General features: G+C 34.0%; 2 protein-coding genes across 3 annotated transcripts; both read left to right on the top strand.

Annotated features, from left to right (window-relative positions):
- LOC110627347 (bifunctional riboflavin biosynthesis protein RIBA 1, chloroplastic) lies at nucleotides 1-8989 on the top strand. 2 transcript variants are annotated; one of them, XM_021773619.2, is made up of 7 exons: nucleotides 1-297; nucleotides 1002-1389; nucleotides 1491-1712; nucleotides 5943-6265; nucleotides 6734-6863; nucleotides 7696-7992; nucleotides 8506-8989. In XM_021773619.2, exons 1-7 carry the CDS (start codon nucleotides 248-250, stop codon nucleotides 8752-8754), a joined length of 1659 nt encoding a protein of 552 aa, XP_021629311.1. In that variant the 5' UTR covers nucleotides 1-247; the 3' UTR covers nucleotides 8755-8989. The 2 variants fall into 2 exon arrangements, with proteins under 2 accessions (XP_021629311.1, XP_021629312.1); XM_021773620.2 differs by having other exon boundaries at nucleotides 3-297; nucleotides 1071-1389.
- Nucleotides 8990-18058: 9069 nt separating this feature from the next.
- On the top strand, nucleotides 18059-19875 carry LOC110627348 (RING-H2 finger protein ATL54). Its single transcript, XM_021773621.2, has one exon. It carries the CDS (start codon nucleotides 18110-18112, stop codon nucleotides 19499-19501), a length of 1392 nt encoding a protein of 463 aa, XP_021629313.1. The 5' UTR covers nucleotides 18059-18109; the 3' UTR covers nucleotides 19502-19875.
- The last annotated feature ends 1844 nt before the right edge of the window (nucleotides 19876-21719 follow it).

Here is a 21719-nt window from a genome sequence, read left to right as displayed (position 1 = left end):
GTGATAGACCGAGTTATGTCAGCTAACTGCCTACACCTAATCTCGCAGGACCAATCTCTCCGACACCTTTGCTTGAGGCGGTATTGATGATGATGGGCTTTAGCTAAATCTAACCATCTACATCCTCTGCTCTCATTCTTTCTTTCTTTTTCCTCTCATGTGTTTTTTTTCCCCTTAATCGAAGTCTGCCTTTGCAATTATCTTTGGCTTTTGATTGTAGTGTGGTAATTGTATCAAGTTTTTGAAGATGGGTTCTATTCATTTTTACAGTTCTTCTCTCTGTTCCTCATGCTTGCGGTGAGTTTCTCTTTCGAATTTCATTAGCTCCTCTCTTTTTATTGCCTTCATTATTGTTTTCATTTTTTTTTTTTTTGTTTCTGGGGGAAGATTTTTATGATGTTTAGAATTTACTAGATGAGATAAGGCAGCTTTTTCTTTTGTTTTTTTTTTTTTAATGGTGGAGTGCTTGAGATTTCAGAATTGAATGTTGAATTATCCTTGTATGTCTTGCTTATGTTACTTTATTTGGGGCTGATGGAAATCCTCTAAGATAGCCATTGCATAAACGGTAGCGCCCACTATTCATTTTGCTTCTTTTTGTGTATGTGGAGTGGTTCAAGGTTCAAATTACTTCTGTTCTGCATGTGCATGTTCGGGTGAATGTAATTTGAAAGAAAGCAAATGAAAATTTAACAGAATTTTCATTTATTACATTGCATTTTACTATGTTTACCAAATACACTATTATCATATTTTCAATGTAGGTGCTGATGGGTGTGTTGCCATTTTTGTTGATCACCACTGTGATGGCACAGAATAGGCTAACTATATATTATGTTTCAGTTTTTTCCTTTTCTTCCCCTTTTGTTATGACCAATTCCCTTTACCCATTGAAATTTCAAAACGGCATTTATATGCTATCACTATTGCTCAAATTCTGCAATTGTTTCAGTTTTCCCCTCATTCATTATGTACTGACTGTTGCTTTCTCTTTTCCGTAGAGGATACACTGGGCTGCATTGTATGTATCCATTTACGTTAAAAGGGTACTTAACTAATCTGGTCTCTAGTAACCCAGCTAGGAAATTGAGCTATAGATCCAAAGGTGTTGATAGACTTAGAGCCTCAGCGATATATGGAGAAGATGATATTCTCTCTTGTTCTGAGAACAGTAGAGTTTCAGCACAAGGTACCTTCGTTGGGAAAAGATTGAACCAACCATCTGGAATTGAGTTACAACCTGATGCAATAGGTTTTGGAACACTTTCTGCTGAAATAACTCCAACCACGAATGCTTTCTTTCCTAATGATGATGAGCATGACCTGGATCGTCCTACTGATAGATTTGCTTCCATACCAGAGGCCATTGAAGATATTCGTCAAGGCAAGGTTAGTTTTCTTCCTGCATATGTAATTGAGGAATCCAGCTAGTATGTTTAGGAAATATAATAGTGAAGGTTTTATATTACTGATTGGGGCTAATGTTACAGTTAGTAATTGTTGTTGACGATGAAGACAGAGAAAATGAGGGAGACCTAATAATGGCAGCATCAAAAGCAACACCTGAAGCTATGGCATTTATTGTGAAGCATGGAACTGGAATAGTATGTGTAAGCATGAAAGCTGAAGATCTGGAGAGGCTGGAACTTCCTCTAATGGTAACACAGAAGGAGAATGAGGAAAAACTTTGCACTGCATTCACTGTTTCTGTGGTATGTATCCATAACTTTGTTCTGATGAAGTTTAAAGGCTCTTTTATTATGTTTGGTAAATGGGCAAGGACATCTCTGAAAGAATTGAAACCATTTATTTCTAATATGGGGAATATATATCTGCATCTCTTTGGAAGAATTTTATCCAAAGTTTGACACATGCATTGCAGCTATCCAGTGTTTCTGTTTCATAATTAACATGTTTAAGCATTAACTTTCATATGTTTCTTTTCCTCTTCATTTCCTTTACAAGTATGTAGCAGTTCATAATCATCTTTTTTTTTTCATCATCTATGGGCATGGTTTAATTGCAATATTAGAAATATAGACATGAATCTGATAGCTTACTTTATCACCTGGGAAAAAAAAGAGTAGTTGTGAAGCAGTTAACAATGAGTCAGTTGTATAATAATTAATGGAAATTTTGTCTAAATAAAACAGGGGTTTTTCTAATGTGTTCCCTTAGGGCGCTGGTTAAAGAGAGGTTATTTGAGTTTATTCACATCCATCATTTAGGATCCACTCATCATGATAATTTTACATCACAAATTATTAGAATTTAACTAGATTCCACTCTTCATCATGATAAAATCCTATCATAGTAAGTAAACCACATAAGCGATAAAGTAGTTAAACTACTTAACCAGTGCCCTTAGAGCACTCATTAGAAGAACCCATCAAAAAAATATAGATGAGGAATCCATGAAACCCATCACCATTAGTTTGAGAATGGCACTTGATCAAGTTGACAAACAGAACATTAGTGGCGATTAAAGTTTATATGAAATATCAGTTAATTGGAATATTTTCTGTTGATAATCACTTCTAATTTCTCAATTATGTATATAACTAGCGGATTAACCTGCACGTTGTTGCGGAAAATAAATTTTTCAATTTTTAAATTAATATCTCGAAACTTTCATATTCGTAAAATATATCAAGCATGATGAATTCATTATAAAAAACACTCATCAATTTAATAACTCGTGTAGTATTACACAACAACCTGAATGATTTAAACTAATATAAGACACATCATTCTTGTGAATCCAACATTTCCCATGGTAACAATTCCTTAACCATATAAAAGTTGAGATCAATGAAAGAATAGGGTAAGAGGGGATCAACAACAAAGCAAAAAATATAACAAAAATAAATGCACAACATATAAAGACTGGTAGAAATTTAAAAAATAAACCAACCTAAGCAGCAATCTAACTAATAAGAATACTGAAAATGCATGAAACCAAGACAAAAGCAGAAAAATTAAAATTAAAAGCTAACTGATGAATGTGCAATAAAAAGAATCACTGGAAATATCCATGACTTGCACCAATCCAGTTCTCAATTATTATTTGGTATATATATAATTGATTAAAACAAACTGAAGGCTCATTTCTTTTTCACTGAAAATAATTCATACAATCACTATAAAATATAATTAAATCATATCATTGTAAACAACCACAAAATAATAAATCAATGCAATTTTCATTTTTTTTATTTATTTTGGAGTGGGGGAAGAAGAGAAGTTTTTGGACATAAACATTGTAAATTCCAAAAATACAGAAATCTCACCAACAAATATTACTATAACACTCAAAGCACCGGATAAATGTACAAGTATGCAGGTAGTCAAGCTATAAAAGTGGCTTAAAGAATTATGCAATTATACTATGCTACTTGCCAAGAAGCGCAAAGAAGAAAATAGAGTCCTGGTAGCATATCCAATTCCAAATCAAACCAATAAAATAGAAATTGCAGTCTTCTATTCAAATGTCTTAGAAATAATTGCAATTTTTACAAAGAAAAAAACCCACAATAGGTCAATTGCAGCTAAAGTAACATAAAATCATTAAAAGGAAAATGTAAAATTTATACAAATTATATAGGCATAATTGAGGCGATTTCTGTTTATATATGTGAAATTAGAAAATAGTTAACTTAGAAAGTATTTAACGCACAATAACAGCAAAATCCATAGCTAAGTTATATATATTACAAAATAATAGAGAAGTCCATATATATATATACATAAAAGAAAAGGCTCAAATTGGTGTTCCATTAATGCATTTAAATCCAAGAAAACAATCGATGAGTAAATATAACCATAAACTATCTCATAGTACACTAAAATAAAATCAGTCCCATATAGAAATATACTCAACCAATATAAAAAGTTCTAAGAGAAAATAAACATAGGACACCAGCAGGAAATCTTGCAAGCCTTTGTTCCATCCACAACTCATATGTGTATCGAAAAAACACTTTCATCTAAAATGCTATAGAACCAACCATGTAGTGAACCCAAATAATAACTCATCAACATTGACTAACTCATTAACTGATATCACATGGATCTCATCTCCCTTAGCAGATGCCTTCATTTGCTCCAAAATCTCTATTGGTAGTGTTTCTGGCACTTTGTATAAATATGCAGTGACCCCATCAATGGAGTTCACACCCTTCTTTATTCTTCTTGCCAAAGAAATCCAAATGGCCATAGATCGAGTAAAGAATTTTGAAGATAGGGCAATTCAGTATTTTCATGATTCTAAAATCAACACTGTTCATAGACTTCAATTAATAGACACCAGGATAGTTACTGCAGGAGAACAAAAGGAAAAAAGAAGTAGAATATTCGTATTCTCTTTATAAAATTTTTTAAAAGATCAATGCAATGAATTCTATTAATCTATTATGATCAAATCAAAGAAGCAGACTTTCACATACCCATCTCCATCAAACCTGCAAAAACGACAATAAGAGAAAAAAAATTAGCACATAATACATCTACCCTAATGGGTCCTTTTCATTTCCATTATCAAAAAAACTTAACCTCCCAATTCCTAACTAGAACGTACTAGCGGTATCCAGCCACAGGTGCAAACTTCGTATTAGGACCTACTCTCACAAACTCGCCATTCAAGCAATCCTTCGAGAATTTAAAAAATTATGAAAAGAAAAAGAGTATGGAAATATCAAATTTCATAGCAACACCAAATTAGAATTTCTTTTTTAAAAAAAAAATCAATCTAGTAAGCTCAAACTTCTGCACTGAACTGAATAGAAACAAAATTATATTAGAGAATGTAATGAAACACTTCTGAAATCTCACTCAAGCTAATCAGAAGTCAATTCATTCACTCCTTTTCATCCCCCACATCTTCTTTTCTCTCTCATAAGAAGTTGGGAGAAGACGATCACAAAGCACCGAGGATCTAAGATCAATAAACAAAAGAGATCAATAAACAAAAGAAATCAATCAATGTCATTGTATAAACATGCTAAAAAAACCAAATCAACTCTCATAAATGCCTATATATTGGATTCAAAAGGATAAAGGAGTTGGGTCCCCAAAAACTCACCAATCAAAGGTCGGAATCGCCTAAAATTAGGAGATATTGCTCAACCGATCTAGTTCACCTGCAGTAGTCAACGATAAAGGATCTCTCACCCTCTCTCTCTCTGTCTCTCTTTCTTAGAAGAATGGTAGATCCACGGATAAGGTCAATATGCCAATGTCAATGGTGGCCTTGAAAATACGGCGTCGTGAAAAAACATAGGCCGCATACCCTTTCGCAAAACGGCTCCCTTTTGTAAAAGGGTGAGAGAGGGCATGGCTAGGAGAGGACACTGTAATGAGAAGCGCTCATATGAGAGGGAACTTTGAGCAACAACGATACTGCATTGCATGGAGATGATGTCGTCTTGAGCAGGGGCATATTGATTATTGCAAAGTCAAAATTGGTCTCCAATTGCTACTATAGTTAGACTGTAGCAATTGGAGACTCACCTTTAATGTATATATATATATATATCCTTTTCCTCTTATTACTGGTTATTCATAAGAGGATGCACTAGAGTGTATTGGATAACTTGCATACTTTCAATCATTTTTTTTTTTAAAAAAAAAGAAAAAAGAAACTGGTATTATCTCAGTGAGAGACTAACTTAATGTTCAATTTCTTACCTTATTCATAATTCATTTATTTATTGGGTCCACTGGCTGGGCTATGAAAATAGGGATAGACCAGTCCTCCCCTTCCTCCACTCCCCCATTTACCTATTCAAGTCTTCCAGCCCTTTTCTATAGTGGTGAGAGACTTCGCCTACCAATAGTAAACTAAAAGCCATTAAGTGATATGATCTTTATTATCTCTTGAAATTGCTTGCTTCCTTTAGCTAGTATTAGCTTTATGTTCCAACATTGTGCATTCTGTTTACTAGGATGCAAAACATGGCACAACAACAGGTGTCTCAGCTCATGACAGGGCAACAACAGTGTTGGCTCTTGCCTCTAGAGATTCAAAACCTGAAGATTTCAACCGCCCAGGTCATATTTTCCCACTTAAGTACAGAGAAGGAGGAGTTCTAAAAAGAGCTGGACATACAGAAGCTTCTGTTGATCTTGCAATGCTAGCTGGATTAGAGCCTGTTGCTGTTTTATGTGAGATTGTGGATGATGATGGATCTATGGCAAGATTACCAAGGCTCCGCCAATTTGCACAAGCAGGAAACTTGAAAATAATCTCCATAGCTGATCTTATCAGGTAAATCAATTAACTTTTATGTTTCACTACTTCTGTTTTCAATTTTAGGGTCTTACTTCCACTTTTTCATTGTGAATAAACTTGAGATAAATATTCATAGCTGCTGAATCAGTTTAAAAGCTTGATTACAAATGTCTGAAAAATAGGTAACTAGCTTTTATGGTGTGTCTGCATATTATGCATAAAGAGAACCAAAAAATGTTCATTCTTGTGAATTAGTCTATCCTCTGAAGGAACCAACCATCTACTACAATTGCTATCATTTATATCATACTTTTAATAATACTCAGGTTGGGCTGATAATTTGTATCATAGTTTTAGTTATTCCTTTGGATAAAGGATGTATTTAGAGTTACTCAACAGAGGTTACCTATTGTAATTGATATAATTGCTATTTTAATTGTTATGTTTCTGATATTCTGATTTAACGAGTGATTCTTGGCTCTGTAATGTTTGTATAATTGGCAGATATAGGAGGAAAAGAGATAAACTGGTGGAGCTGTCTGCCGCTGCTCCAATACCCACAATGTGGGGACCATTTAAAGCCTACTGTTATAGGTCATTTCTGGATGGGATAGAGCATATAGCAATGGTTAAAGTAAGCCAGCAATGCAGTTAAATTCTTTCTGCTGCCTTCATCTGACACTGTCTTTTACATTTGTTACAGGAAAAGGATTCAATTGTGAAGTTGGGTTGATTAATAAACCTTCACATGTCAAAAGATAAATAAAGTGAAAATTTGATTAATTGTTTTCAAGAAATTGTTTCCAATATCTCATGCAATATTGTATAGCCTTTATTGGGTGCATGTGATGAGTCAGACACACAGAGGATTAACACTGTTGCCTGGTAAACTTGCAAGTCTTCATATTAGGGTTTGACCATTAGATCACCAAATTCACGACTGGGTGAAAGCCAATCCCATAATGCAGGTTCTTACCAGGCAGCTCCTTCTAATATGATTTTGTTTGCTCAATCTTCTGCTAGCGTGCACATTCGGTTCAAAATTGTGTGCATTGTAGATGAGGAAGCAACAATCAGATAATCCCTAGAAAGTGGAAATATTTTATTTTAATTTTCTTGAACAGGAGATCATGACCTGCATCTTTCTTGAATCTATGACCAAACTTGAAGAAAAAAATAATACTGAAATTAAGATTCTTTTTCTTTCTGTGTTCCATTGCTCTTTTGTCATTGCCTGCTGTTGAGTATTGAAGGTGACAATTTTTTAACTATCGCAACTTTATGCAAATGTTGTTTTCTGTTGCAATACATGTCGAACTTTATCATATTTTTTCAAGAGGAAGTGTCTATACTGCTCAATAAGAGAACTAGCAATCAAGTTTTGCCTTACCATATTTTTCATGCTTCTGGTTGAATTGACAACTATTATAGTCATATAAAGAATAATGATTGTTCAACATATACAGGGTGAAATAGGAGATGGTAAAGATATTCTCGTGAGGGTGCATTCTGAGTGCCTCACTGGTGACATATTTGGATCAGCAAGATGTGATTGTGGAAATCAGCTAGCCCTTGCAATGAAGCAAATTGAGGCAGCTGGCAGGGGTGTATTGGTATACCTCCGTGGACATGAAGGTAGAGGAATTGGTTTGGGTCACAAGCTTCGTGCTTACATCCTGCAGGATGATGGACGTGACACAGTTGAGGCCAATGAAGAGCTGGGTTTACCTGTTGATTCTCGTGAATATGGCATTGGTGCACAGGTAATCTCCTCAATAATCTACAAGATTTCATTAATTCCATGAATTGCATAGGCCATTATCCAGTTCTAGTCTTGTAGGATGTATCTTTTGTTTTTCAACCATTTAACATCATGAACCTTTATGATCAATCTTTGGCTGATCTGGCTGGATTATTCACCCCTGCTTTGTTCTAATGAAGTTTTTGTCGAGATTGATAATTCACAAAATTATACAGCTATTTGGAATAAGACTGAATAGTTTGATTGTAGATTCCAGTGAGATGGGAACTTTTTTTTGTGCATCTCGTCTTGGTCTTTGAAATTTAGATTGTGCCTCCCTTATGAAAACAGCATCTTTATAAATAATTTTCTTTTGCAATTATGTGTGAGATGATTCTCTTTTAAGTGAGATTGTCTGCTTCGTTATTGAAGATTTTGCTGATGTTCTTATGCTCGCTGCATGTTATTTGAGCTCTTCAATTTTTCTGTACCTTTTTCTCGAGGTAGCTAAATTGGAAATTCAATCTTATTGCAGATACTAAGAGATTTGGGCGTGCATACAATGAGGCTGATGACAAATAATCCAGCAAAATATGTGGGGCTGAAAGGTTATGGCCTGGCAATTGCAGGCAGGGTCCCATTGTTGACTCCAATAACTAGGGAGAACAGGAGATATTTGGAGACTAAACGCGAAAAAATGGGGCATCTATATGGTTCAGAATCAGATTGTAATGGCCATGTAAATGGTATTATCAGTGAAACTGATGGTGCATCCAAGGCATAATTGCCTCAATCAGGTCTGCTGATATATGGCTTGGAACTTCAACTAGGAAAATTTTCATAGAAATCTACTTTCAGCTTTGCATTCTCTGTTGGTAAAGAAATTCCTGGATGCTTTTTCTTTCTTACAAGAAAGTAGAGGATGATGTATTTATTTTAAACTTCAGTGCTGAAAATGGTGAATTTTGTTCATGAACACCAGATATTAACAATAACAATATAATATTGATAGATGTATATATATATTTTTTATAAATTTATAAAATAAAACGCAAATGTCATATTTTAATTTTTGAAATAATTTTAAAAAGTATTATATTTATATTTTTAAATTATTTTATTTTTTATTAATATCATATATTTTCTGTAATATGATTAATTTACAAAAAAAAGATTACACTTTATAAAAAAATTACAAGTAATATATAAAACTAATTTAGCTAAGATTAGTTTTAATCGGATTTAAAATTAATCAATTTTTCATTTCAAAGAAATTCTAATGTATATGCATATTCTCAACTCAATATCCTTTAAGATTTCTCTTTAATAAGGAAAATATAGATGGTTCCTGCAAGACATAGCAGCATCAGTATTCAGTTTAATCATTCCCGTAGATGGCTTGGCCTAATTACCATTACGTATAGCCCTAGCCGCAACATGGCTCGGCGAAGGAATCTTAGCTAGCATGTTAGTGCTCGAGTATGCTTCATTTAACATGAGAAGAAGGAACGTATCTAGGCTTTGAGATCTGTTGCTGAAGATCATAGCATTTCTGCTCAGCCAGAGTCTCCTGCAGCTCAGTCCAAAAACAAGCGACCAAGAGATCCCATGAATTTGATTAACATCATCTTGTAAGTTCTACTTCAAGCAATCCTTAAGGCTAACAGTGCCTGAGAAGGAACCAGATTGCCGAGCTCTGGGAATCAGTTTGCTCCATACATAATGAGCCCCTGGAAAGTTCCTGAGAGCATGAAGAATTGTCTCAGTTCCACCATTGCAGACCCTACAATTATTACTAGCAGAAAGATGTCGTCGTGCTCGCTCCACATTGGTAAGGATTCGTTCATGATAACCCAACCAGAGGAAGGTTCTCACTCTCTGTGGTCCCTGCCATTGCCATATAGTATTCCATGCTCTATCCTTGTCCACCGTAATGGACCTCGAGAACCATAATTGACCAGTTTTGACAGTGAATTGCCTAGAGCTTATGAATTTCCGGATCATGCTATCTCGATCCGAGGAAGGTGTTGGAGGTGGATAGTTCGAAAGAAAGAGGAGAACTATAGCAGGCAAAAAAGCTTCCATACGAGCCCAATTCCAACATCCTGAGGAATCCACATAATCCGAGACTGTTTCTCTCCTCATGCTTCTAGGGACGTTTATGGTCGCCAGCTGAGCTAAGCATATATCTTCCATTAGCCAAGAATCCATCCAGAAGTTGGTCAACTTCCCATTTCCCAGAGCCCAGACAAAATCTTGCTTAAGCTTACCCACACTCCACAAGTTGGAACAATGAGCATTTTGGAGGTAGCAAGAAAAATCTGAATCCTTTACTTTATATTTGGAATGCAAAACTTGGACCCACAGAGCTTGATGATTGGTTAGAATGCCCCAGGCCAACTTCATCAGAAAGGCATAGTTGGTGCTCTTGGCGCCTCTAAAACTCAGCCCTCCGCTTTATTTGGGCTTTTGTACCTTATCCCAATTAATCAGAGCGATCTTCCTATTTCTCTCTGTATTACCCCAAATAAGCACAATTTATCAATTTCAGTGCACACCGAGGTAGGCAAATAGGCAGTTTGCATAGCATAGGCTGGAATTGCAGAAATAACAGAATGTGCCAAAATAATTCTCCCTGCAAGGGCTAGCTTCTTGTTCTCCCAGCTATCGAGTCTCCTTCTGATCTTCTCAATGATATAAAGGTACGATGACTTATTAACCCTGGAATGGATCAATGACACTCCTAAATATTTACCCAGATCATCAGTTGAGCAATCTGCTGAGAATTCTTTTATCATGAGTATCAACATTGTGAGAAAACAAAACTCGAGTTTTGTCCTTGTTCACTTTTTGTCTTGAACTTATACAGAAGTCCTCCACAGCTTTATTAATAACATTAACTTGCTCACTTGAGGTTTCAGCAAAAAGAATCAGGTCATCAACGAAGAAAAGGTGTGAGGGAGGCGGACTGCCACGGCTGAGAGTTATCGGTTTTCACAAACCTTTCTCAACAGCATCATTTATCTCATGAGCTAATCGCTCCATGCAGAGAAAGAAAAGATAAGGGGATAAAGGGTCCTCTTGTCTTAAATCTCTTGATGGTAAGAAATTACTAGTGACCTCTCCATTCCACACAACCTGCATAGAGACCGGAGACACACAAGCCATAATGGTATGAATAAGAGGAGGTAACCCTGCTTCTAACAGTGTATCTTGAAGAAAGGCCCAGCTGGTTCTATTGTAGGCTTTCTCCAAGTCCACTTTTAGAGCAAGATAGCCTTTCAAGCTTTTCAAACCTTTCTTAATGGCATTAAGTGCATAACTTCCTAGGCAATAATAATATTATCTATCATTTTCCTTCCAGGAACAAAACTAGTTTGGTGAGGACCAACTAAGGAGCGCAAAATAGTTTTAATTCTATTAGCAATGAGTTTGTTCACAACTTTATACATAACAATGCATAAGGCAATAGGTCTAAAGTGTTTAATTATCACAGGATGAGAGATTTTAGGAATTAAAGAATGAGAGTGTGATTCAAACCATTCTCCAAAATACCTTCCTATATGATTCTAAACACCTCATCACAAAAATCCTTACCAACTATATCCCACTGAGTTTGGAAGAAGCCAGCTTGAAAACTATCTAGGCCTGGTGCTTTCCACGGGTTCGTATCAAAGAGAGAAGTACAAACTTCTTTTGCATCCACAACTTTACTTAAGAAACTCAAGGAATCAGATTCAGAAGGGAGAAGAGTGAACTTATCTTTAATTTGATACTCCATGTATGACATATTGTCCTCTGTGTACAGATTTTGGAAGTAAGAGGATGCTAGCATTTTAAGCTCATCTTGATTATCAATCCAAGCCCCATAATCATCCTGGAGGAGCTCAATGCGATTCCTTTGCCTTCTAGCAATGGTTTTTGCATGAAAATAAGCTGTATTTCTATCACTCCATTTAATCTAATCGGCTCTAGATTTTTGATACCAAAGGAGCTCTTCCCAATTCAAAATGGAATCCAGCTCCTATTTCAGCTCAATTTCCAGACCCGACAAGTAACCAGAGGACTGGTTATCAAGATATCTCTGGATGCCATCTATTCGCGCAAGCAGTCTTTTTTTTCTGTTGGAAAATATTACCAAACACATCTCTATTCCATGCCCTCAACCTGCAAGAAAGGTTTGAAAGGGTCTCCATGAGAGTAGTGTGATTTCGATCCCAGGCGCGAAGCATGAAACTACTGAATTCATTATTGGATATCCAAGCCGCTTGAAACTTAAAGGGACGACGAGAGAGAGGTCCAAGAGTAAAGCTCTGAAGCTTGATTAACAGAGGTCTATGGTCAGATTGAATAGGAGTCAAATGATAGACACTCGCATCTGGGAAGCAAACTCTCCATTCCTGATTGCTGATGGCTCTATCTAACCGTTCAAACAAATTCCCCCTCTGCCACGTGAATTGTGGTCCATGGAAGCCTAGATCGAGGAGCCACCTCTCTTTTCCTTAGCAGAGAGAAGTGCATTGAAATCGCCTGCTAAGAGCCAAGCTTCATTATTATTCAAACAATTCCAGAGATAATTCCTGTTATGCGCGACCGAACTGCCATAAACGGCAGTGAACAGCATAACAGTAGTTCCATTCCTTTGAATTCGAACATGAGCAAACTATCGGTTATTCTTCAAGACATTTATGTCCCAAAAGTCATTCCACATCAACCAGATACCGCCGGCAAAGCCTTCAGCTTCTACGCGATGGGAATGAAGAAACTTGGTCTTCTAATGAACTCATCCGCTTTTTGCCTTTCCAAGAGAACAACAAAATCTGGCTTATGCTTATCCATGAGAAACCTGAAAAAGTTCAAGAAAGAGGGGCTACCTGCCCCTTGGCAGTTCCATACGAAGATAGACATAATAAAAACAGGAAAAAAAAGGATTAGAAGGCGTACCTTAGTCTTGGAGATAGGATCTGCAAATGGCTCCTCTTCAAATTCACTTGCAAAGCTCGACTTATCCTCATCCTCATCACTATTGAAAAGCTCCTCATTCATATCGATATCATAGCCAGAAGGAAGTCTGGATATCTCTTGAAGCAAGAGGGAGTTATCCACATGTTTCTTATCCAACTACATGAGAGAATTCGTTGGAACCTCTAAAAGAGTACCAAGCTCTGGCGGCCTGCTGTGCAATTCTATAATAGCATTTGGGCCATCGTTAACATCCAGCCCTTATGCCTGAGCATTATTATTTCTGGACAGCAAAGATGGATCAGGAGTCAATCGCACAATAGAATGATTTGTCAGGTCCAAGGATGTAGGCATATGACATGTGATAAGAGGTGGTGGATGCATGGCCATGCAGCTTCGCGTGGAAGAACTAGGGTCCCGTTTGGACAATTGAGTTGCATTATGGGATTTCTCAACAACGTTCATATTCGTCTCCATTAAAGAAGTGAATTTTTCTTTAGGTTGCGGAGCTTTTGCTATTGTTGTCGCTTTGTCCTTAGATTTGGAACTGCTAGCGACAGAAACATTGAGATTTGGTATTTCTTTTAGCCGTTGGAGGCTGATGCTCAGGATCCATATTTTTCACAACAGAATTATTTCCCAAAATCACAAACATAGAGCCGTTCAATCCTTGATTCTAGGAATTGTCTGGTTTCTTTTTCTGGCTCCTTTTGCTTCAGTGAGTAGCAACCATCCACTCGCTGTAGTCCGCCGTTGGTACTGGCGATTTCTCAAGCGCCTTCAGCTTAGGTGCACTGGTATCCTCTGGAGCAACAATAGATTTAAAAGAGCAAGTCATGGAAATATGTCCAACTCTTCCACAATCGAAGCAAATTTGTGGAATGCTTTCATATTCAACAAGCTGGACTCGCCCTTTAATATACAGCTTAGAAATCGAGCATTTTTTCAAATCATGTAAAATTGGAGAAATATTTTCAAAAACATGGAAAATAGTCAACGGAGCGTGTGTTCTGTTCGACACACTGGTGAGCTTGTTCGGCACTCATAGTGCCGAACAAACTCGTCCGGGCCACGGGAGCAGCGCAACACTGCTCCCGTGGGTGCTAGGTTGGCGAAAAAAATTGTTCGCCATTTTAAGTGGCGAACAATTGTGCTGCGTGGCATATTTGCCACCTTGGATGACGAACATGCACAGAAAACTATGAGCGTTGACTGAGGAAAAGTGTTCGCCATTATAAGTGGGAACAGTTTTCTGTTGCATGCAGAACCACGCGGGCCTGCATGCACAGGGGAACGTTGGCTTTTATTCTTCCTCTCCCACCCTCTCTTTCTTTTGAGCTTTCATTCTTCCTCTTCAGCACTGATTCTCCTTCTCCGGCTGTTCACTTCTCCTTCTCCGGCACTTCACTTCTCCTCCTCCGGCTCTTCGCTTTGGCATAGATCATCACATCTTCTTCAACACACCGTTCATCAGGTTTTTCTAATTTTTTTTTTAATTTTAATATATATATATATATATATATATATATATATATATATATATATATATATATTATTTACTTTATATATGAAAATGAAATAATAAATTAAAATATTAAGATATATTTTTTTTTGAAATAGAAAATATTAAGATATATCAAATTTAAAATTAAAAAATATAAGATATTTCAGAATAAATAGTATTGTTAATATAATTTTTTATGTAATTTTTATAAATTTAAAAATATTATTAAATGAAGTTTAAAATTTTTAAAAATTAAATAATTAGTATTTTAATTTAAGGGAATAAATAATTAATTATTTAAAAAAATGTTAACCGTCCATCAATGATTTAATTAAAAAAATTATTTAATTATATTTTTATGATAATTTATCTGTAAAATATATTAAAGATTGCAATAAAGTTAATTTTTCAAAAGTGTTATCATATACTTTAACCACTTTCCCCAAGGGAGAAGTCACCCTTCTTAGCATTTTTTATGGTACAGATGTAGGGGAAGTCCCGGTAAGCGGATCCACACCACTGCTGCATCCATGCACGTAGAGGTAACGTCAAAGGAGGGCTTCCATGGTTGCACCAGTAAATAACTCCCAAGAATAACCCAGGGTCCTTCTAAGATAGCCTCACAGAAGCCTGCATCACTAGCAAAATTAACAAGAAAATAATCATTGCCTAGATCAAGAAGAAGATTAAACCTTTCCTCTTTCCAGAGAATCTCAAGGCGTGTTCCCAAAGCTTTAAAACCTATTTTACATCCAAGGAGGCGGACCACGACCGCATTTTTTCCATTTTTTTGCTAACTCGTCCACTAAAGCAGCTGAGAAGGAGATGAAAGGAACCAATCCGGACGTTGTCATAGTAACCTTAGAGTCATCAAAATCGACAACCTCTGTAAAGTTTTCATTTTGCTCAACATCCATACATGTAGCCTCAAACACCTTATCTTTGAGAGATGTCTGGTTGTACGAAGACTGTACTATTATCCCTGTGTTTTAGTTAGGAAATTGTTTTTAAAATTGATTTACTATTAAGTTTTAGTTATAAAATTTATTAACATAATAAATAGTTTTTAAAATTTATTTACTACAAATTTTAGATAATTTTTTCTAAAATATTTCTTTAGTCCCAATTAAAATAAGAGAAAAACTTATATAGATTTGATTCCTATAGATTTAAAATATACCATATTTATATGTCTTAAATTTATACTAGACAGATCTATTTATAAATTTTCTCTACAATAAAAAAATATTTAAATTTTATTTAATTCAAATTTTTTATATAATATTTAATGGTTAAAACTTATAAAAATATTAATTACTGAATTTTATTTTTAAATTAAAAAAATTAATTAATAAATTTTTTATATTATAAATATTATATAGCAATTGTTTTAAAAAAATTATTTGTTAATATCATTATATGAATATTTTATTTTTAATAACTTAATTATTATAAAGATTAATATACATAGTAAAATAATTGTATTTGTTATAACATTATTATAATTTAATAATTACATTTATTATTAACATTTAAAATAAATATTTTTAAAAAATGAGTCACGAGTATTCACAAATTTAATTTAATAATAATTATATCAAAATAAATTCTCCAGAATGAGTCACGAGAAATTTTAACTGATTTTATATTGAATAACGTCAAAATCAATAATTAAAATGCGTTTATTGTAACGGTTGGTCAGAACTCCGCAGTGGAGATTTATTTATTTATTTATTAATAATTAGAGTTGTTGAATCGGCCCTACTCACTGTTAGCTCCATAATTGCAGCAAACTGCTTGAAATTGAAAATATAATTAATTAAAAAATAATTTAAAATCAGATTGATGAAATTAGTACTGAATCACGAGAATCGACTAACCTAGTAACAGATTTATAAAATATTTTCTTTTTCAATTTACTTTTTAATTATTTTTTTATTTTTTTAAAAAAATAAATTTTTTTAATAAAATAAAAATAATTTACTTATTTCAATATAATTAAACTACATATTAAAAAGTGAATAATACATTTTGAATCAAATTATACCTTCAACACGTAAGAAAATTAATGCATAAATGGGACGTCCTAGTCCGGCCCATTGACTTGCGGTCCTAATCCAACAATCAATCATTATCAAAGTTGGAAGTAAGCTACTCTACTAAATGCCCCAAGAAGAATTATTAGATCCCACTAATTCATATTTATTTCAAAATTAACCTATTAATTTAATTATTAAGAATAACTTATAATTACTGTTAATAGTGTAATAATAAATAATAAGAATTTATTATATAATAATTAAAAACAAATTTAAAAATATAATTAATTTTATATATATATAAAGAAAAATTATTTTTTAATTATTGAGATATAGTATATATCTAATTAATGAATTTGTTCCTTCAGTTTTTACAATCCAGCACTTTAATTCCGTTAATATTTTTTCATCAAAATTTTTTATTAAGTTAATAATTTTTATTTGGTTAAAGAAAAAAGAATAAATATAATTCTAAAAATATTTTTATTATAACAAAATGAATAATGTTTATATAATATAAAAAATTTACTACTTACTCTTCAAAATTAAAAATTGTATTAACATCTTCCGAACATTTGAAAAAATCTACTAATTAATTTTTTTATTAATTTTATTATTAAATATTTTAAAAAATTATTAGTTAATCTCTTAAATTAGTAAAAAATTTACTAATTAGTATTTCGATATCAGAAATATTTTAAATTTTTTTTATAATACTTAAATGACTAAAATTGATAGAAAAATTAACTAGTATACTTTTTAAAATATTAAAGACATTTTAATGAATTTTTTAAATGGCAAAATCCACGACAAACGCTATTATACAAAAGAGTTTTAATTTTTTATTTTTAATAATTTAAATTTTATATATTTTATTTTTATTATCTTTTTTAATTTAAATATTAAATTTATTGACATTTTTATTTATGAAGATTGAATTGGAAATTATTTTTTTAAATTTTAACGAAATTAAACTTTAAAGATTAGAGTATTAAATTTAGAGATTAGAGTATTAAATTTAAAAAATAGAGAGATAAATGTATTAATTATGTAATATTTTAAAGATAAAAATATATGTTTTTTCTTCAATTCTTTGAGAGATAAAAACCTATAAATTTACAGAAATTAAATTTCAGAAATTAAAGTGTTGAGTTCTCTGTCATTAACGATATTTTTTATAGAAAAATATATTTTAACGAAATTAAATTTTAGAGACGAAAGTGTTAAATTTTAAAAATAAAGAGATAAATTTTCATTAATTACGTTACACCTAAAAAAAAAATTTCTCTATATATAATTATTATCAAGTAATAATGAATATTATAATTAATTTAATAGTATTTTGAATTTATGTATTATATATTATAATTTTAAATAATTTATTAATAATATAATTTAAATAAAATATAAAATCGAACGGTTATCAATAATTCAAAATTCGAAATGTAACTATATTTTGGTTTTAAAAAAATTACCAAGTACTTTTTAATGGTTTGATTATCTGAGGTATTAACCACATTTAAAAGTAAAATCAAAACAGTCTGATTTATTTATGTATATATTTTCCAACCACTTCTGTAAAGTTTTGTGGAAAAGCTGACCAAGAAGTCTCCGTTATCATCAATTGGATATGGATGAAACTAATAAGGACCCAACAACTTCCCTTCAGAATTCCATACACCCAATTTCTCAGTTTCACTCTCTCCCGTCTCCTCTGTTTCTCAGTAATGGATCCTGATCCTGCTTATCAGAAAATAGGACTCATAGAAAACAACTTGAAAGCTTTTTGCAAGCTAGATTGTGATTCTAATATTAATATCGATGGCAAGTGCAATGGTGCTTGCTTCCAAATCTGCCCTGCTATTTGTAAAACCTTTCGTTTTAATGGAATTTCATTTCCTCCTTTCTTCGGATCACAATTCCCACCGCCACCGCCGCCGCCGCCGCCACCAATAACTATAACTCTGCCGAATCCGATGAATGATGCTCAAAAGCATCTAATCGCAACTGCTATGATCGTCCTGGGTTGTTTGATTGGTTTTGCATTTCTCATTTGTTTCATCTGCGCAATTTTAAGAGCTCGCTACACAAGGCAGCGACGTTCAAGAAGTCCGCCTGTATTTTTTGGTACCCAAGAAGATTTTCTTGATGAAGATCAAGGACCAGAAATCAACCACCCCATATGGTTCATCAACACCGTCGGTCTACAGCAATCCATCATTGATTCGATTGCGGTGTTTAAGTATAAAAAAGGTGAAGGGCTTATAGAAGGAACAGAGTGCTCTGTTTGCTTGAATGAGTTTCAGGAAGATGAGAGTCTTAGATTCTTGCCAAAGTGTAGTCATGCTTTTCACATACCTTGTATTGATACTTGGTTAAGGTCACACAAGAATTGCCCCCTATGTCGTGCCCCAATAGTATGCGACAATTTCGATATTCAGGTTGATTTATCAATGCCTGCTTCAAGTGATCTGAGTTCAAGGAGAGAAACCCAGATGGAGAATTCTGAGGATAACGGCGGATTAGTAAGCAATCTGGTCGGAGAGGATGGAACTAGTGAAGTGAGAAATGGAGAAGATATGAATTTTGCTTTAACAATTGATGATGAAGGAAATTCAGGAAACTCCAAGATGAGTCAGAATCTTTCTCTTTTGAGGAATCATTGGCGGGTACAAAGTGATTTAGTTGGCAGTTTACATACAGCAGATACAGAAAGGCAACCTATGAGTTTGTCTGTGTCAACGGATTCCTCTTCTACTGTAGCAATTTACGATAACTTGGCTAATGTTGTTCCACATGAAGACAACTTGGATGCTCAAATCTTGAAACACAAGTACTGTAAATCGAAGAATGTCTCAAAGAGTGGAAGTACTGGGAATTTAAGCTTTGGGAAACTGAAGAAAAGTTCATCAATAGGGCATGCATTACAGAAGGGTCCAATTTCAATGAAAAGGTCATTTTCGTCTAGTGGGAAGTCATCATCATCCAGACATGGCAGAAGCCAGGATTCTGTCTTTCCTCCGTGAGCATAAAGCTTTGTTTTTTTTTTTGCAGGGATGCCTCATGCTTCAGGTTAGTTAACTGCAGAATCAAGAATTATAGACATTCTTCAGTGATGAGTTTGCACCAAGTACATAAGAAAATCATGAGATAAACGATAGGAGGCTTGCTTTAAAAACGAACCTTTCAAGGATCCTAAATGCTTGTAGTGAAAGATGCATTATAAATTATAAAAGGAACTTATTGTTGGGAAATTACAAAGTTCATGATTTCCTTCTTTTTGTCTATCAGGAAGCTACTACAAACTAAGGCTCTTCTTGCACTAAAAAAATATTTTTTAGGAAAGCATTTTCCACCATTTTTTTATGAAAATTAATTAATAAAAAATATTTTTTTAATTTAAAAAAAAAAAACTTTTATACCTTTATTTCTGCTATGCATAGTTAATGTTGGCCTGGATTTTCATATAAATGCTTACTCATCTTGCTATAATATGTGGTTTTTGCTTGCTTCCTGGATTGACAGCTAACCACCATCTGAATATTCATGTTTTCTGGTGGAGAACATGCCACATAATCTTGTAATAATGATAGCAACAAAGGTCTCAGTACATAACAGAAGGGCAAAAAAGCTTGGGAGTTTATGTGGTCGTACTATTGAATTAAAACTCATTGGTTATATTTTGAATGGATGTGTATATACTGTTCTTGAATGATTAGGCTTGCTTAACCAGCCTCTTTCATAAGATGCCTTTGATCTAACCCTAGACTAGCTTGAAACAAGATGTTGGTTGGACTTGGTGGTTGCTGCTGCACAGTTGAGCTCGAGCTGGTAGGTTATTGGCAGTTGGTTGGGTTGGATCCTATGATGTCGTTTGAGGTTTTCAACTTTTCGCTTGGTTCACATACCTACCTATCCTCGGCTTGTGACAGTGAGGAAGTCAAGGCCCAGACAATGTTTCAAGAATCCCAAGCGTACATGCTCTTTATCTGCTGCTGTTCACCCATAAAAGTTGTCTAAAAATTCGGATGACTTTTTTTTAAAGAAAAGATCTTGAATTGGTATTGTTCTTTTGAGTGCGAGTATTCAAGAAAATAGAATCAATACCACATTCCGGGTTGAAGATAATGTTTGCAAATTGCTATTATATATGCTTAAATTGCAGCTATAATTTTTTTTTTTTTTATCAAAGATAAAGGTTAATTCATTGATAAAAGCAGGAAATACAATCAGACCTATTTAGCAAAGCCCATACAGTAAAGAGAAAAAGCGCAAGCCCAAATAAAATCCTAAGCTATACGAGTCTAGCCGACCCAACTGAGCAATTTGCGGAATTAAGAAAATACTTGCATGCAACGTCGCCTCCCCTTTAGCAACCTACCCAGAATATTAGATCAAAAGCAGATAAAGCTCTAAGGCCCAGAAGGTAACGACTAAAAGCTAGGAGACCTTTAAACGGAGGTTTAAGAAAGAAAGAAAAGAAGCAAACTCAAAAAGAGAGACCACATATCAACACATATATCGCCAGAAATGGAGATAATAGGACTCTTTGGTGTCTCCCTCGCATATTTTGGAACATTTGTGTCCAATGAGATGCCATCAACAACAAGCTATCAACACCTCAGGCGACAGATCAAGATTGAGAAGACCATAATCTGGGCTCTCTTACAAAACCTACCAGGCAAAAGAAACAATAAACCATAAATTACTAACAAGAGCATCCATTAGTCACAACGGCGAACTTCATGCATGCCATCTTCCATCAGCGCAAACATCCGTAATCAATCACAAAATCAATAAAAACTACCATTTACAACCCCATAGTGGGCGGGACGAACTCCTTGCTGGGAGGAACCAACGATTGGCTTCCCTTGCTTCTCTAAAACCCACAAGGGGCAGAGACTCTCTGCTAGTCTGAGAAGGAAAAAAGATGAAAAGAAACAGAGAGAATTCTCTCTCTAAAAAGCTAGAGAGTTAAAAGCTCAATAATTTGAGGATCATTATATTTGTTTCCATTGCAAAAGATAAAAATTATAATCTTATTAAAAAAAACAATTCATTTATTAAAATTTATTGTCCTAAACTCTAAAAAATTGTAGTGAATATTTGAATCAAATAAGGGCATTAATGATTAAATCACATAATTATTTTTTTAAAAAAATAAGTAATCAACATATTAACAACAACAGAACTTAAATAAGAGATTGTATAATAAATTATCCTGCAAATAAAATTATATTCTTT

This window comes from Manihot esculenta, chromosome 12 (genome assembly GCF_001659605.2).
Source record: "Manihot esculenta cultivar AM560-2 chromosome 12, M.esculenta_v8, whole genome shotgun sequence".
Taxonomy (NCBI): domain Eukaryota; kingdom Viridiplantae; phylum Streptophyta; class Magnoliopsida; order Malpighiales; family Euphorbiaceae; genus Manihot; species Manihot esculenta.
This window is presented reverse-complemented; position numbering and strand designations above follow the sequence as displayed.